Source organism: Leptonychotes weddellii, chromosome 15 (assembly GCF_054177405.1).
Source record: "Leptonychotes weddellii isolate Sample4059 chromosome 15, ASM5417740v2, whole genome shotgun sequence".
NCBI classification, from domain to species: Eukaryota; Metazoa; Chordata; class Mammalia; order Carnivora; family Phocidae; genus Leptonychotes; species Leptonychotes weddellii.
This window is the reverse complement of record NC_138383.1, coordinates 39,354,487-39,372,828: the sequence shown is the minus strand read 5'-3', so window position 1 is coordinate 39,372,828 and position 18,342 is coordinate 39,354,487. Positions and strand designations below refer to the sequence as shown.

Here is an 18,342-nt window from a genome sequence, read left to right as displayed (position 1 = left end):
TATTTTATAGTTTTCTGAGTACAGATCCTTTGTCTCTTTGGTTAGATTTATTCCTAGGTATCTTATGGTTTTGGGTGCAATTGTAAATGGGATCGACTCCTTGATTTCTCTTTCTTCTGTCTTGTTGTTGGTGTATAGGAATGCCACTGACTTCTGTGCATTGATTTTATATCCTGCCACTTGACTGAATTCCTGTATGAGTTCTAGCAGTTTTGGGGTGGAGTCTTTTGGGTTTTCCACATAAAGTATCATATCATACCTGACAGAAATTTAGTGGTAGATATTTAACTACCTTCCAAAATTATCCAAATTACTCCAGGCTTATCAATCATTTAGCATGACTAAATAGCAAAATCTAAGAGAAAATAGGCTCAAAAAATTAATTTTATCTTTTAATATATATATCCTACATAAAACATTAGCGAGATGAATCCAGCAGCACATCAAAGGAACATACCAATATCTACTTACAGAAAACACAGATGACAGGGACACATTACAACTTTACAGAGATACAATCAGCAAAATCCAGACTATGGGAAACTGCGTGAGGCTAAAGGGCAAATGACCTGGTTTCTATTTTTAATTTTTATTTTTTTTAAAGATTTTATTTATTTATTTCACAGAGAGAGAAGCAGACTCCCCGTGGAGCAGGGAGCCCAATGTGGGGTTTAAGCCCAGGACTCTGGGATCATGTCCTGAGCCAAAGGCAGATGCTTAACTGATTGAGACACCCAGGTGCCCTGACCTGGCTTCTTTAACAAATAAACAGTAAAGTGTTAACTAACTGGAATTTAAGCAAAAACTTTAAACTACAAAAACAAACAGTAAGGGTGAAAAAAGATATACTGGAGGAACCTACAGAGACAAATAGACTTTTTTCTTATTTATGTGAGAGACAGATTGAGAGAACGAGTGGAGGGAGGGGCAGAGAGGAAAGCAGACTCCCCGAAGAGCAGGGAGTCCGACGCAGGACTCGATCCCAGGACTCTGGGATCATGACCTGAGCCAAAGGCAGATGCCCAACCGACTGAGCCACCCAGGCGCCCCCAGATACAAAGAGACTTAAAAGAAGTATCAACCTACTACAGTGTGAACTTTATTTTGGATCCTGATTCAGATAAAATTCTCTCTCTCTCTCTCTCTCTCTCACACACACACACACACACACACACACACACACACACAAATAACTGGAAACAGAACGCTGACAGGATATTTAATATTTCAGGTGTAAAATGGTATTTAAAAAAAAAAAAAGAGTTATCTTTTGGGTGCCTGGCTGGCTCAGTCAATAAAGCATATGACTCTTAATCTCAGGGCTGTGACTTCAAGCATGGAGACTACTTTAGAAAAATGATTAGATTAAATAAAATAAATAAAAATGTTATCTTCTAAAGATATATACTAAGATATTTATGGATGAAATAATACGATGTCTGAGACTTGCTTCAAAATTATAGAAGAGGGTAGACGTAGAAGGGATATAGTATAAATAAGATCTGTATCAGGTGATAATTTGAAGCTGGATATTGGGATATATGGGAAGTCATATATATACCATATATTTTTTTAGATTTTTTATTTAAGTTCAATTTAATTAACATATACCGTATTACTAGTTTCAGGGGTAGAATTTAGTGATTCATCAGTTGCATATAACACCCAGTGCTCATTACATCCAGTCTCTCTTTAATGCCCATCACCCATTTATCCCATCCCCCCACCCAACTCCCCTCCAGCAACCCTCAGTTCCCATACCATATTCTTTTTTTTTTTTAAGATTTTATTTATTCATTTAACAGAGAGCTCACACAAGCAAGGGGAAGGCAGGCAGAGGGAGAGGGAGAAGCAGGCTCCCCGCCAAGCAGGGAGCCCGATGCAGGACTCGATCCCAGAACTCCAGGATCATGACCTAAGACGAAGGTAGTCGCTTAACCCACTGAGCCACCCAGGTACCCCTCCATACCATATTCTTGAATGCAAAGACTTAGTATCAAATACTATATAAATTTAATGCAATTTCTTGCATTCCAGTGAGACTTTCATTTTCTTCAACTTGACTTTATAACTCTGGAATTCATATGGAAGAATAAAGAGAAGAGCTGCCAAGAAAATTTTGGGGGAAAATGGTAAAAGAAGACCTCACCTGTAAATTACTAAACTATTCTACAGATGATACTTTAACTGAAAATACTACGACAGATTTAATTACCTATGTTGGTGAGAACATGAAGAAACTGGAACCCTCATACATTGCTAGTGGGAATATAAATTGGTAGCCACTTTGGAAAATAGCCTGGTACTTCTTCAGAAATTTAATCTTAGGGGTGCCTGGGTGGCTCAGTCATTAAGTGTCTGCCTTTGGCTCAGGTCGTGATCCCAAGGTCCTGGGATCGAGCCCCACATCAGGCTCCCTGCTCGGCGGGAACCCTGTTTCTCCCTCTCCCATTCCCTCTGCTTGTGTTCCCTCTCTCGCTGTGTCTCTCAAATAAATAAATACTTAAAAAAAAAAAAATTTAATCTTAAAGTTACCATATGACCCACAATTCCACTCCTAAATATATACATATATAAAATGGAAGATATCCACACAAAAACTTATACCCAAATGTCCACAGCGTCATTCTTAATAGCAAAAAGATAGAAACCCAAATGTCCAAACAAATGGATAAACAAAATGTGACATACTCATACAACAGAATATTATTTGGCCATACAAAGGAATGAAGTACGGGGCGCCTGGGTGGCTCAGATGGTTAAGCGTCTGCCTTCGGCTCAGGTCATGATCCCAGGGTCCTGGGATCGAGCCCCACATCGGGCTCCTGGCTCAGCGAGGAGCCTGCTTCTCCCTCTCCCTCTCCCACTGCTCATGCTTTCTCTCTCTCTCTGTATCTCTGTGTCTCAAATGAATAAATAAAATCTTTAAAAAAAAATATTTACAAAGGAATGAAGTACTGATAGATGCCACAACATGGATAAACCTTGAAAACATTATGCTACGTTAAAGGGGTGAATCACGAGGGACCACACATTTTATGATTTCGTTTATATGAAATGTCTAGAATAAGCAATCTAGAGAGACAGAAAATAGATTAGTAGTTGTCTAGGGCTAGAAAGAATGGGGAGTTTAGGGGTGATAGCTGAAGGGCACAGGGTTTATTTTGGGGGTGATGAAATGTTCTAAAATTAATTGTGGTAATGACTGAACAACTCTGTCAATATATTAAAAAACCATTTTACATTTTAAATGGATGAATTATAGCTGATTGTGAATTATATCTCAATAAAGCTGTTACTAAAAACAAAACAAAACTATGGCACTGACCATTATCAACAATAGCCAAACTATGGAAAGAGCCCAAATGTCCATCAACTGATGAATGGATAAAGATGTGGTATATACACACAATGAAATATTACTCAGCCATCAAAAAGAATGAAATCTTGCCATTTGCAAAGATGTAGATGGAGCTAGAGTGTATTATGCTAAACAAAATAAGTCAGTCAGAGAAAGAAAACACCATATGACTTCACTCATACGTGGAATTTAAGAAACAAAACAGATGGACATATGGAAAAGAAAAAAGAAAAAAAGAGAGGGAAGCAAACCATAAGAGACTCTTAAGTAGAGAGAACAAACTGAAGATAGAAGGAGGGAGGTGGGTGGGGGGTGGGCATTAAGGAGGATGAGCACTAGGTGTTACATGTAAGTGATGAATCACTAAATTCTACTCTTGAAGCCAGTATTCACTACATGTTAACTAACTAGAATGAATTTATTTATTTTATTTATTTGAGACCGAAAGAGAGAAAGCGAGCGCAATCAAGGGGGAGGGACAAAGGGAGAGGGAGAAGCAGACTCCCTGCTGAGCAGGGAGCCCCTTGCAGGGCTTGATCCCAGGACCCTAGGACCATGACCTGAGGTGAAGGCCAGCACTTAATTGACTGAGGCACCCAGAATTTAAATAAAAATTTGAAACAAACAAAAAAAGAAATACTAAATGAATTTTGCAAGGTTGCTAAAACAATGTGACTATATCAGGGCCGCCTGGGTAGCTCAGTTGGTTAACCATCCAACTCTTGATTTTGGCTCAGGTCATGATCTCAGGGTCCTGGGATGGAGCCCCACGTTGGGCTCTGCGCTCAGTGGGGAGTCTGCTTCTCCCTCTCACTCTCCCTCTGTGCTCTCTCTCTCTCCCCTCTCAAATAAATCAATAAAATCTTAAAAAAAAAAAACAGAACTACAGTCAATGAGTATATAAAAAGACACTTTAGGGGCGCCTGGGTGGCTCAGTTGGTTAAGCGTCTGCCTTCGGCTCAGGTCATGATCTCAGGGTCCTGGGATCGAGCCCCGCATCGGGCTCCCTGCTCCGTGGAAAGCCTGCTTCTCCCTCTTCCACTCCCCCTGCTTGTGTTCCCTCTCTCGCTGTGTCTTCCTCTGTCAAATAAATAAATAAAATCTTTTAAAAAAAAAATAAATAAATAAATAAAATAAAAAGACACTTTACATCACTAGGGAAATATAAATTAAAATAATGATGATTAACAATTATTCGTAAAAATTAGTAGTATCCAGTATGTTAACAAGGTTAAGGAGAAAGTTTTGTTTTGTTTTGTTTTAAATATCAGCTTTTTGAGATATCACACACATGCCACTCCACTTCCCCACCCCTGGGGAACCACTAATCTGTTTCTTTGGATTTGCTTATTCAGAAACAAGCACTCTTACACAAAGTTAATGAGTATATTAACTTGTAGATTTTCTGTAAGACATGTCCTTTGATCCCCAGATACTAATTCAAGGAATCTGCTCTTCAGAAATAATACCATAACGGGCGACTGGGTGGCTCAGCTGGTTAAGCGACTGCTTTCGGCTCAGGTCATGATCCTGGAGTCCCTGGATCGAGTCCCGCATCGGGCTCTCTGCTCGGCAGGGAGCCTGCTTCTCCCTCTGACCCTCCCCCCTCTCATGTGCTTTCTCTCTCTCATTCTCTCTGTCTCAAATAAATAAATAAAATCTTTAAAAAAAAAAAAAAAGAAATAACACCATAAGCACATAAAGATAAACGGGCAAGAATGAATGCTGAAGCCGTTTGGAATAAGTCTAAATGACCATCAAAAAAGTAAAGGGTAAATAAATTTGTACATACATACACAGGTTCTCAACAGAAGAAAGAAAGAATACAAGACATACCACCATTCTGAGGTGGTAGAATAAAACAAAGCCCATGGGAGTGAAATTCTATCCCTGATTGGAGAATGAAGCCTAAGTTTTTGTACTCGACAGGCGAGCAAAGCTCTCCACCCTCTCCCATAACCATACCTTAGAAGACAGGAAAATGGATAGAAAGCACCACTCAAACACTCAAAGGTAGCCTGGAGTGGAAGATAACAGGTCCCATGTGGGAAGGTTGGCAAGGAGATGTACCTAGACTAAACTATGTCAGAGGAAATATGAAGTCTGTCAGAACTATCCACATCAAGCATGAACAAGATAAAAAGAAATGACACAGCAACAATGCAACATATAAAAGTGTATAAAAATAAAAGGAACAAAGAAGGCAGAGACAATTAAAGAATCCGATCTAGAAGAATGCATAAGCCAAGAAAGGGAATAATACTTTCCAAGAGTGGTTTGAGAAATAAGACTAAGAATTTAATAAAATAAAACTCAAAAGATGAGATAAAACAAGAGATTGAGAAGAAAAAGGGAGCTTGAGGGGTGCCTGGGTGGCTCACATGGTTAAGCGTCTGCCTTCGGCTCGGGTCGTGATCCCGGGGTCCTGGGATCAAGTCCCGCATCGGGCTCCCTGCTGAGCGGGGAGCCTGCTTCTCCCTCTACCTCTGCCTCTCTCTCTCTTTCTCTCTCTGACTCTCATGAATAAATAAATAAAACATTAAAAAAAGAAAAAAGAAAAATGGAGCTTGAGAAGTTAAGACAAAAATAGAACAAAAGTAATACCATTATACATCTAACACTCAAACATTATAAACATCAAAAAACACCAGGAGAAAGGCAAAAACTGAACTACTATTATGTTGGAAAATCTTGACTTAATCCAATGTATGCATTAGAAAAAAAGACTAAAGCAAACTGAAGACACAAAGGGAGGACAGTTATCCACAATATAAGTAAAAATTAAAGCTCAAATGAAACAAAAAATAGCATTAAGGAATAGAATCTGCAGACTGAAAGGCATACCATATACCAGGGGAAAAAAATGGTAATAACAATTGACATTAAGACACAGCCTGGTTAAGTCACTGAACCTGAAACATAACCAAAGAATTTTTCCATTTAATCCACAGAACCTATTCAAGTTTCATCAACTATCTAAATGATGTCCTCATTAGCAAAAAAGATCTAGTACAGGATCACTTGTTATATTTAATTACCAATCTCTCAAGACTCCTTCAATCTGGAACAGTCTCTCAGTGTACACAACTTTTTTACTTTCATGCTTGAGATTTGAAAATCAAAGGTCACTGGGACGCCTGGGTGACTCAGTTAAACGTCTGACTCCTGATTTCAGCTCAGATTGTTATCTCGGAGTCCTGGGATCAAGCCCCATGTTGGGGTCCATGTTCAGCGGGGAGTCTGCTCCCTCCCTGGCTCATATTCTCTCTCTCAAATAAATAAATAAATCTTGAAAGAAAGAAAGAGGAAAGAAAAGAAAGAAAGAAAAGAAAGAAAAGAAAGAAAAGAAAGAAAGAAAGAAAGAAAGAGAAATCAGAGGTCACTTACTTTGTAGAATGTCCCTTAATTTACCTGAGGCCTCCTCATGATTAGATACAGAGTATGCATCCTTGGCAAAAGTATAATATTAGTGATGCTGTGTTCTTCTCATTGCATCCTATCAGGTAATAAATACACATTTTCTATTTGTCCCATTGCTGGTAATGTTAACCCTAATCACTGCAGTAAGGTGCTGTCTGCCAGGTTCCTCCACTATAAAGTTGTCTCTGCTCCTTTTACAATTAGTAATTATGTTGTGGGTATGAACTTTAACTCCATAAATAACTTGTTACTCTGCAAACTTCACCCGTTTCAGCATCTGTGGTAGACTGAATGGCCCCCCAGAAGATATCCACCTCCTAACCCCTAGAACCTGTGAATGGGACAACAAGGGACTTTGCAAATGTGATTAAGTTAAGGACTGAAATGTCAAGATTATCCTGGATCCTCTGCTAGGCCCTAAAAGCAACCATATGTATCCCTGTAAGAGGGAGGCAGATCTGACACAGACAGGAGGCAATGGGTCCATGGAGGCAGAGACTGGACTGACGCAGTGAAAAGACAAGGAATGCTAACAACCACCAGAAGCTGGAAGAGGAAAAGAATGGATCCTTCTCTAGAGCTTCCAGAGGGAGCATGCCCCTGTCAACACCATGATCTCAGCCCAGTGAAACTGATTTCAACTTCTGACCTCCAGGCGAATAACTTCTGCTGATTTAAACCACCAAGTTTGGGGCGCCTGGGTGGCTCAGATGGTTAAGCGTCTGCCTTCGGCTCAGGTCCCGCATCGGGCTCCCTGTTCTGCAGGAAGCCTCTTCTCCCTCTCCCACTCCCCTGCTTGTCCTCTCTGTCAAATAAATAAAATATATTTTTAAAATTTTTTAAAAGATTTTATTTATTTGAGAGAAAGAGCGAGTGAGAGAGAGAGAGAGCTCATGAGCAGGGGGAGAGGGAGAAGCAGGCTTCCCGCTGAGCAGGGAGCCCGATGCGGGGCTTGATCCCAGGACCCTGAGATCATGACCTGAGCTGAAGGCAGACGCTTGACTGAGCCACCCAGGCGCCCCCAAATAAATAAAATCTTTAAAACCACCACCACCAAGTTTGTGTTCCTTTGTTAGAGCAGCCACAGCACCCACTGACGTTCCCTGCATAAACTAACCCTGTGCTGGTTACCAAAGGGCGATTTTCTAATTCCGTCATTCCTTCCACATTTGTTAGATGGCACTCTATCTTAAGAAAAACCCCATGTATTCATTTATTCACTATGGACTTATGAACTCCTATTGTATTTAACAGGTTCCCGTTTTTATTATGGTTTATAAATTGCCTTAGATTTGACAAGTGTAAGATTCTGCAAGCCAGTTTTTCTGTCCTTTTGACAGGATCCCATCTCCCTTTGAGCACTTCCTTACCATCTGACACATTAAGATATTCCAAGCTCATCTTGTAATTTCCAAGCCTGTAACAAGCCATCCTCCAAGAAGCCCTAGTTCTTTTGAGTGTGAAATGGCATTCAGAAACCAAGATCTGGTGCTAAGGGGGCTCAGAGCTATTGGGGTGTTGCTGCTCCAAAGCCCTCTCAGTAGAGAGATCTAGGGAATACACACACACACACACACCACACAATGTATGTATACTCATACACCAACCAGATCTGAACAGACATTTTTCCAAAGAAGACATAAAGCTAGCTAACAGGTACATGAAAAGATACTTTACATCATTAATCAGGGAAATGCAAATCAAAACCACAACGAGATATCACTCTCGCAAATCAAAACCACAACAAGATATCACTTCACATCTGTTAGAATGGTTATTATTCAAAAGACTAGAAATAACACATGTTGGCAAGGATATGGAGAAAAGGGAACCCTTGTGCACTGTTGGTGGAAATGTGAATTGGTGTGGCCACTATGGAAAACAGTATGGAGATTCCTCAAAAAATTAAAAATCAAACTACCATAAGATCCAGCAATTCCACTTCTGGGTATTCATCCGAAGAAAACAAAAGTACTAACTCGAAAAGATCTATGCACCCCCATGTTCACTGCAGCACTATTTACAAGAGTCAGCATATGGAAACAACCTAAATGTCCACTAATAGATAAATGGATAGAGAAATTGTGACACAGAGCCACCTGGGTGGCTCAGTTGGTTAAGCATCTGCCTTCGGCTCAGGTCATGATCCTGGGTCCTAGGATCGAGTCCCTCTCCCTCTGCCCCTCCCCCCTGCTCATGGCATGCTCTCTCTCTAATAAATAAATAAAATCTTTTAAAAAAGGAAATTCTCTCTCACACACACAATATTATTCAGCCATAAAAAAGAATGGAGTCTTGCCATTTGTGAAAATATGGATGGACTTCCAGGGCATTATGCTAAGTCAGACAGAGAAGGGCAATTACCCTATGATCTCTCTTATATGTGGAAATAAATAACAAGCTCATAGATACAGAGAACAAACACACTGGTGGTTGTTAAAGGCGAAGAAGTAAGAGGTGGGAGAAATGGGAGAACTATTTTTGTATTTAGCTTAAATAAATCGAGTTAAAATGAGATATAATAAAACAAGGTAAAAAAGAACTATTGATTGACTGATTGATTTAGTAGGCTCCACACCCAGCATGGAGCCCAACATAGGGCTCAAACTCACAACCCTGAGTCAAGACCTGAGCTGAGATCAAGAGTCAGACACTCAACCGACTGAGCCACCTGGGCACTCCAATAAAATATAATTTTAAAACCCCAAACTAGGGCGCCTGGGTGGCTCAGTCGTTAAGCGTCTGCCTTCGGCTCAGGTCATGATCCCAGGGTCCTGGGATCGAGCCCCACCATCGGGCTCCCAGCTCTGCGAGAAGCCTGCTTCTCCCTCTCCCACTCCCCCTGCTTGTGTTCCTGCTCTATGTCTCTCTCTGTCAAATAAATAAATAAAATCTTTAAAAAAAAAAAAAAAAACCCAAACTAAATGTTTATATCTATATCTATCTATCTATCAAAAACCTTGAGTTTACTCTGAAACCTTCAATTATAATCCAGAATCACAGACCTCTCCCTTGGCTAGCTCCCAGAGCCTTCAACATATTTATTAGATCAATTCCCCCATAGGTAATCAATCTCCTGTCACCACCTGCCACTGCTATACACATGGACACTATCCTCCAAATGCTCAAATTCCAAACCCAGTTCTAAGACCACTACCACCCTATTACAAACAAGCACCCTCCTCTCCCCCAACAACCTGTTGCTGTGCCGGATCCCCACAACACCCCCAGATTCCTTCATCCCTTGCTCAGGATCCAACAGCCATACAGACTCTTGCCTCACCCTACTCAGGCTCTGACAACCCATTCTGGACTGTAGCCACCCTCTCCCCATGTGTTCTCCTTACCTGGTCTCCAACCCCCTGTCCAGCCCACGAAGATACCTTCCTCACTTTGGGCCTGGTTCCGGGCCATCACCACCGCCACCACCACCCCTCCCTTGTAAACATCTATCTTGCTTGGCCCCACCTAATGGCTGTGGACTGAATTACTCAGGAAGGAAGAGAGCAGTAACAATATATATATTGTCATCCCACTATCAAAATTATTTCTATTTATCCACCAATTATTGATAAATACGCACTGTGAGATATCGGGAATGATGCTCACTAAATCATAATATGGTTATTTCTGGGTTGTATGAATTTTAGACAATTTTTTCCTTTTTTGTACCTTTTATTGCACTGCTTGAATCGATGATTCTGCGTGTCATTTTTATTAAAATACTCATATTCCCTAAAAATTTGAATACACAAAGAGGTACAAATATATTCTAAGAAGCACTGGTGAAAAATTTTAAATAGTGAAATGCTATATAATATTAAATGTTAACTATATTATGGTAAATCTATACAATGACATACTAAGTAATATATGACATAGAGGGGGGACGCCTGGGTGGCTCAGTCAGTTAACCATCTGCCTTTGGCTCAGGTCATAATCCCAGGGTTCCGGGATCGAGTCCCGTATCGGGTTCCTTGCTCAGCAGGGAGCCTGCTTCTTCCTCTGCCTACTCTGCCTGCCGCACCCCCCCCACCAAATTTTATATATATATATGACATAGAAGTTTATCTAGGGACATGTAAAAATGACCACTATTAAAAAAAAGAGTATTATAAAACCATATTATCAATTTTTTAAAGGAAAATACAAATTTGTTAAGTACTTACATTTATAGAAAAATTCTGGAAGGATAACAACAAGATTTTTAAGAATAGTTATTTGTAGGCAGTCAAATTACAGTTATTTTTGTGTATGTGAGCTTTGTTGTTGTTGTTTTTTTAAGTAAGCTCCACACCCAATGTGGGGCTAGAACTCACAACCCTAAAACCCTTCTTCATTTGAGTTTTATAATTTATGTATATATTACTTGTATAATAAAAGTTGTTTTACAAAACACAATGACAAGGACACAAAATTCTGTCAGGGTGAAGATCCTACTACACGATATAGAGAACTGTCAACCTAGAATTCTACACCTAGTTAAACTCATTTAACTGAGAATGAAACAGACATTTTTAGATGACAGATTTTTATCATTCACAAACCTTCCGTATAAGAGCTGCTAAAAGAGGGGCGCCTGGGTGGCTCAGTCGGTTAAGCGTCTGCCTTCGGCTCAGGTCGTGATCCCAGGGTGCTGGGATCAAGCCCCGCATCGGGCTCCCTGCTCAGCTGGGAGCCTGCCTCTCCCTCTCCCATTCCCTCGCTTGTGTTCCCTCTCTCACTGTGTCTCTCTCTGTCAAATAAATAAATAAAATCTAAAAAAAAAAAAAAAAAAAGAGCTGCTAAAAGATACTCTTCAGGAAAATGAGAACTGAACTAAAAAGAAAGGAGTATGATAAAGGAGACAAAGGGAGACTCTATGGGCAAGTCTAAGTAATTGCTGTCTATATAGAGAATATACTAATTCAAGAAAATAAAAACAAAGTTGAGCTAAAACACTGAACATTGACCATTTTGAGACCTTTGCTTTATTTGAGAGGATTGTAAAAATACAGACCTATTTTAGAATATCTGTTAATTCACATATGGGGTTTTTTAAATGTGAGAATATCCGCAAAACAAAACAAAAACACAGCACAAATATATTTCAAACCAGTAGAGGAAAAAAAAATTAAGGAAAAAATCAATCCAAGGCAAGAAAAAATAAAGCAAAAACATGGTAAAAACACAAAAATTAGAAAAAAAAATCAATAATAAATTAAGCAGCATAAACTCACCAACTAAATCTCAAACTGATTTCTAAAATCATATGCTGTTTATAAAAGACATCCAAGGTTAAGAACAGAGAAGCTGAAAGTTAAAAGAAGGACAACAATACAGCAAACAAATATAAAGCAAAACTACAGATAATACTGTAACATACACTGACATACCCTTCTTAAGAGGGGAATTCTCGCTACATTTGTTTCCCATGTGTTCTGTGATTGGAAATAAAAAGCTTAAAAGGCTCTCCCCAACAAAAAATGTCCTATTTTAGCAAGTTACCCAGAAATAACAGTGCTGCTCACCACTGCACCTCGAGCGTGTAGCATCTGTCAGTACTCAGCATACTCTATATAGGCTGAATAAAGTTTACCATGAAACATTCAAGATGGCAAAAAAGGGGCAGCCTTACATAATTAATTACATCAGTTTTGCTCTTATAAGTAACCCCTTTTCATTAACACATACTTCAAAAGAGAATCTTAAAAACAGTGCTTCTGAAGAAATTAGAAATAAAAGTTCTGCATTCTGCTTTAATCTCCTGCTTTGAAATTTCCAATCTGTTTCCATATTTCTCTTCCTTTGGTGCCATGTTTTAGTCACCCGAGTTCAAATCTCATGTAAATTCTTAGCTGAAAGCTCATTATCGTCTTTGATTCCTACATGAATTTTGGCATCCAATGGACTTCTCTGTTGAAAAATTAGTCCCCATTCTACAACACAATAAAACCAAAGAAAACCCCCCAAAACAAAGAAAAACACCACATACCTTCCATCTTTCAGAGTGTTAACAATGAATCGGTTAATCTGGCAAATACAATTGCTAGACAATCGTTCCTCCTCAACCAGAGGGTTCAACTGTGTTGCCAACATGAAAGCTGAAAAGCACAGAGATTACTTTAGTCCCCACAACATTTCAGTCATGACAATCTGAAAGCTGATCACACCTGGACTAGCAAAGGAAAACAATGCCTTGAATATGTTCCTGAAATTAAAACGACTCAGATTCTGCATAGTGAAAAACAATATAATTTACTGCGTTAAACATCTGCTGGTACTTTGAAATGTATTTCTTAAAGTGCCCAAAATAATTTTTTCCATCATTCAGGTTTCATGACAAAGACTAAAAAGTCTTTTCTATCTTCTTCACCTTGCGACTAGAGATAGCAAGCAATATTCTGCAAATTCTCTTTCTCCCTTATAAAGTTTACAACACAGAAATAAATCCCCCAAAAGGCAAGTATAGGACAGCTAACCCATTATATTCACTAAATGTCAATACCATCCTGAGGGAAATTAATCAAAGAAAACAGAGCACCAGTTAGAGAAAATTAATTAAGCCAAGTGGCAGCTTTCCACTAGATCTAGTCTATTGTTAGAATGCTCTCTGCCGGGCGCCTGGGTGGCTCAGTCGTTAAGCGGCAGCCTTCGGCGCAGGTCATGATCCCAGAGTCCGGGGATCAAGTCCCACATCCGGCTCCCTGCTCAGCGGGAAGCCTGCTTCTCCCTCTCCCACTCCCCCGCTTATGTTCCTGCTCTCGCTGTCTCTGTCTCTGTCAAATAAATAAATAAATAAAATCTTCAAAAAAAAAAAAAAAGAATGCTCTCTGCCAGCCATAATTCTGTGTGAATGAAGTGCACGGCCAAGCAAATGTACATTTCCGAAATGCCCCAAATTACTGCAATCAAAGTGCTGGGTGTTCTTTTATTATTTAAATGCAAATTCCTAGATTTATACACCATACTTACAGGATAGAGTGTTCAATCCATCACTCATAAGCAGTCGATAACGGGGTGGACTATTCCCTGTAATAATGGGACGGATGTTCTAGGATAGAAAACTTGATTCATTAGTCGGGTTGTCTTCCCAGTCCCAGGGATAAGTAAACTTAAGTGGCAGGAGAGTGGGTTTGCCATTAGTTCAACAAACACTGAACTGCTCACCCATTCTCTTGACACCTAAATCTAAGCAAAAGAAAATTGGATTTGATGATTTTCCAACCACCGTCTCTGTATTAACATTATTAAACACAACATAGTTGAGAATAAAATGAGTTTCAATTCTCTTCTGTTCTCTCTCAACTCAAATTTGATTAAAAATTAATTTTAAAAAAGATACGACAAGGCACCTAATATATATAAGGAGCTACATAGAAAACACACTAAAAATACAAAATGGAAAAAAAATATCCTTGCCCTGAAGGGGCTTACAAATGAGGTGGAGACAGAGGCAAAGAGACATAGAGAGTTACGCACATGACATGGGGACACAGCCAAGACGTTTATCACAACTTGAAGGAAATCAGAAGCAGTTCTCCAAAGGAAGTAAAGTACATAAACAGAGCTTTAAGATGAGTGGCAGTGAGTTTGGGAGTAACAGGGAGATCATTAGGCCTATGACTCAGAATCTGCAGGTATGATCCAGGATGCTGCTTCTATGCATTTTTTAAATTCCCACTAAAATTTGAGAACCCTGTAAATGAATGATAGGGTTAATGAAGAATTTTAAGCAGATATGTTCACTGCAGGCCCACGTAAGGCAGATTTGAGCAAGACAAACCTCAGGGCAGGAAGAAAAGGAGGCAGTGGTAATGATGGGTAGTACTACAGTATCCATCAATTGTGGAAAGAACAGAAAGGCAAAGCCTTGGCTAGCATAATATTGGCGGGGGGGAAAAGGCCTGCTTCCTCTCTTAGGGTTACAAGAAGACTGGCCTATTTTTTGGGATGAGGGAGAGAATTTCTTAAAGTGGACGAATCTGTGTGTGCTTCATCAAATGTAATTTGTAATTACATAGAAGTTTTTAAAATGTGTGACATAAAATATTCGAAGGTACTCACGATGACTTGGAGGATGGGTTTTATGGATGTATCTCCTTGTTGCATTATGACCTGAAAGAGTAAAAACGGAATGAGATATACATTCAAATCATGACCAAAATCTGACATATTTTTACAGTTCGGTGTTTGGAATAAACTACAGATAACATTATTAAAGAGGCTTTTTGGAGCTTATCATTTGAAAATCCAGTTTAAGTTTTATCACTATAGACAAATCATAAAATCATAAAAGTGGGATACATGCGGGGTGCATGGGTTGCTCAGTTGTTAAGCGGCTGCCTTCGGCTCAGGTCATGATCCCAGGGTCCTGGGATCCAGCCCCGCACCAGGCTCCCTGCTCGGCAGGAGGCCTGCTTCTCCCTCTCCCACTCCCCCTGCTTGTGTTCCCTCTCTTGCTGTGTCACTCTGTCAAATAAATAAATTAAAAAAAAAAAAAGTGGTATACATGCTTACCAACAAGGATATACTTACTACATCCAAAATAAAGGCATCACATATATACTCATTATTCAGAACAGTGCATTAATTTGACTATAGTGCCCATTAATAGAGAATTAGATAAGTACAGTAAATCCTTAGAGTATTATGCAGCCTTAAAAAGATGTTTATAGCCTGGCTCTGTGGCGCAATGGATAGCGCATTGGACTTCTAGACAAAAGATGTTTATAGGGGCACCTGAGTGGCTCAGTCACTGAGTGTCTGCCTTTGGCTCTGGTCATGATCCCAGGGTCCTGGGATCGGGCCCCGCATCGGGCTCCCTGCTCTGCGGGAAACCTGCTTCTCCCTCTCCCACTCCCTCTTCTTGTGTTCCCTCTTTCGCTGTGTCTCTCTCTGTCAAATAAATAAATAAAATCTTAAAAAAAAAAAAAAGATGTTTATATAATACTGGTTGCCTCTTGTGAGAGAACTGAGGAGTGGGGGCCACATGTGGGAGGCAGACCTCATACTGAATCTTCTTTTTACACCTTTTGAATTTTAAAACTCTTGACTTTATTAGCAATTATGAAAATAATATCTAAAAAAAGGGGCGCCTGGGTGGCTCAGTTAGTTAAGCATCTGAGTCTTGACTTTGGCTCAGGTCGTGATCTCAGGGTTGTGAGATGGAGCCCTACATCAGGCTCCACACTAAGATTCTTTCCCCTTTTCCTTCTCCCTCTGCCCCCACCCCCCAAATAATAATATCTAAAAAAACCAAAAAACAAAAAAACACCAGAATATCAATCAGGCTTTTAGTTTGTGTTTAAAAAGCCATCATTTAAAGGTAACCATCAGGGAGTGCCTGGATAGCGCAGCCGGTTAAGCATCAGGCTCTTGGTTTCGGCTCGGGGCTTGGGTCATGATCTCGGGGTCTTGGGATCAGGCCCTGCGTGGGGCTCCTCACTCAGCACAGAGTCTGCTTAGGTTTCCCTCTCCCTCTGCCCCTCCTCCCCACTCTTGTACATGTGCTCTCTCTCTTTCTCTCTCTCAATAAAGGTAACCATCAGAAAAACTAACAGCAGTGAAGACTGGTTCTCTGGCCTCTAATTTTGCCCATGCTGAAATAAATGGTACAGGGGCGCCTGGGTGGCTCAGTCGTCAAGCGTCTGCCTTCGGCTCAGGTCATGATCCCAGGGTCCTGGGATCGAGCCCCACATCGGGCTCCCTGCTCGGCAGGGGGCCTGCTTCTCCCTCTCCCACTCCCCCTGCTTATATTCCTTCTCTCGTTGTCTCTCTGTCAAATAAATAAATAAAATCTTTTTTTAAAAAATGAAATAAATGGTACCAGACTAGCTCTTCCAACCAACAACTAAAAAACTGGACAAAAATATATAACTGTTTTCCAATACAGGACAACAGGTAGAGAAAGACTGATCACTGAAATGATGGGAACCCTATGATTATCCTGGCTTTTGGCACAGAGGCACTTTTAGACCACAGCATGGACGAGGGAACCCAAGAAGAACGTGGTAGCCCTACTGAGCACAGATCAGAGTTCAGGGAGGTGAGTTAGCTGGATTTCATGGATGCAGAGTACCAGAGATGAGGGAGCTACACAGAGAAAGAGCTTCAATAACCTACACAGGGATTCCTTTGAGTCTCTGGCTGAATTCTGAGTTGTGCATACACAGAATGAGACTCTACAAGGCCAGGCAAAGAGTAAATATTAGAGAGCTATAAACTGAAAAATTAGTGGAGCTCACACAGGCTGGAATGACAGATGAGTTCTAACCAGCCTGAAGACAGAAAACTCAATAAACATCTGCTGCATTCAGGAGAAAATCCCAGAAAGGGCATGCTTTAGAAACAGAACTGAACTAGACCAAAGTAAAAGCTATTCTAGACCCATTCCAGTCTCTGAGGGATTAGCTGATTTGCAAGTAAATTAACAGTCTGCCAAAACAACTCAATATTCTTTTTAAAGATTTATTTATTTATTTGAGAGAGAACGCGGGCGTGCGCAGGCACGCATGCACAGTGGGAGGCGCAGAGGGAGTGTGAGAACAGATTCCAAGCTGAGTGTGGAGCCCAACACAGGGCTCGATCTCATGACCTGAGCCGAAACCAAGAGTCAGACGCTTAACCAACTGCACCACCCAGGTGCCCCACAACTTACTATTCTTTAAAGAAATTTTAAAATACTCTATGTAACAGTATGGGAAGTAGGCAAAAAGTACTTTCACTGCACATCGGAGTACTGGCTGTCACTCCAAGGAAAAGCATTTGTGCAGTTGAGTTGTGAGTTGAACCAACTGCTTTTTTACACAACACCATTTTTACTTGCAAGGCCAAATGACAGACTGGTTATTCAAACTTCAGAATTTAGTAAATATTTTCTCAAAAATAAGGTGAACCTGTTTTCAAGGAAAACGAAAGTTACCGCCAATTATACAAGGGTTTTTTAGTGAAAATCAGAACTTTTGAAAACTTCTATTCGCCAACAATGAGCTTTACAGCTTCTCAATGCTTACAAACTTTTCTGATTAGTGAGATTAATAAACATGAATTTTTGTTATATAATGAAACACCAATATTTGGAAGATCTGCATAATGCAATGAGCCAGCATTTTCCAAATGACCAATGCATGACATTATGAATAATGCATAGGCAAAAGATCCATTCAAAATGCAAGACAGACCAATCCTTTTTTTTTTTTAATTTGAGAGAGTGAGAGAGCGCAAGCATGAGCGGGAGGAGGGGCAGAAGGAGAGGGAGAAGCAGACTCCCTGCTGATCAGGGAGCCCAACACGGGGCTAGATCCCTGGGATCATGACCTGAGCAGAAGGCAGACGCTTAATCGACTGAGCCTCCCAGGTGCCCCAAGATAGACCAATTTTAGGGCGCCTGGGTGGCTCAGTTGGTTAAGCGACTGCCTTCGGCTCAGGTCATGATCCTGGAGTCCCGGGATCGAGTCCCGCATCGGGCTCCCTGCTCGGCGGGGAGCCTGCTTCTCCCTCTGACCCTCCTCCCTCTCATGCTCTCTGTCTCTCATTCTCTCTCTCTCAAATAAATAAATAAAATCTTTAAAAAAAAAAAA

General features: G+C 40.4%; 2 protein-coding genes across 5 annotated transcripts in view; one reads left to right on the top strand and one right to left on the bottom strand.

The window, feature by feature from the left end:
• The window catches only part of PRPF8 (pre-mRNA processing factor 8), a 335,003-nt gene that overhangs the window by 143,737 nt on the left and 172,924 nt on the right, over window positions 1–18,342 (top strand). The gene's annotated exons all lie outside the window — the stretch shown is intronic.
• Window positions 1–18,342, bottom strand: part of RPA1 (replication protein A1) — a 76,616-nt gene that overhangs the window by 45,497 nt on the left and 12,777 nt on the right. For all 4 annotated transcript variants that reach the window (XM_081806098.1, XM_081806100.1, XM_081806099.1 and 1 more), the window contains exons 2-4: window positions 14,828–14,878; window positions 13,736–13,814; window positions 12,756–12,864 (exon numbers count right to left, since the gene is read on the bottom strand). In XM_081806098.1, the coding sequence (XP_081662224.1) occupies window positions 12,756–12,864; window positions 13,736–13,814; window positions 14,828–14,878 (239 nt within the window). The remainder of the gene's footprint in view (window positions 1–12,755; window positions 12,865–13,735; window positions 13,815–14,827; window positions 14,879–18,342) is intronic.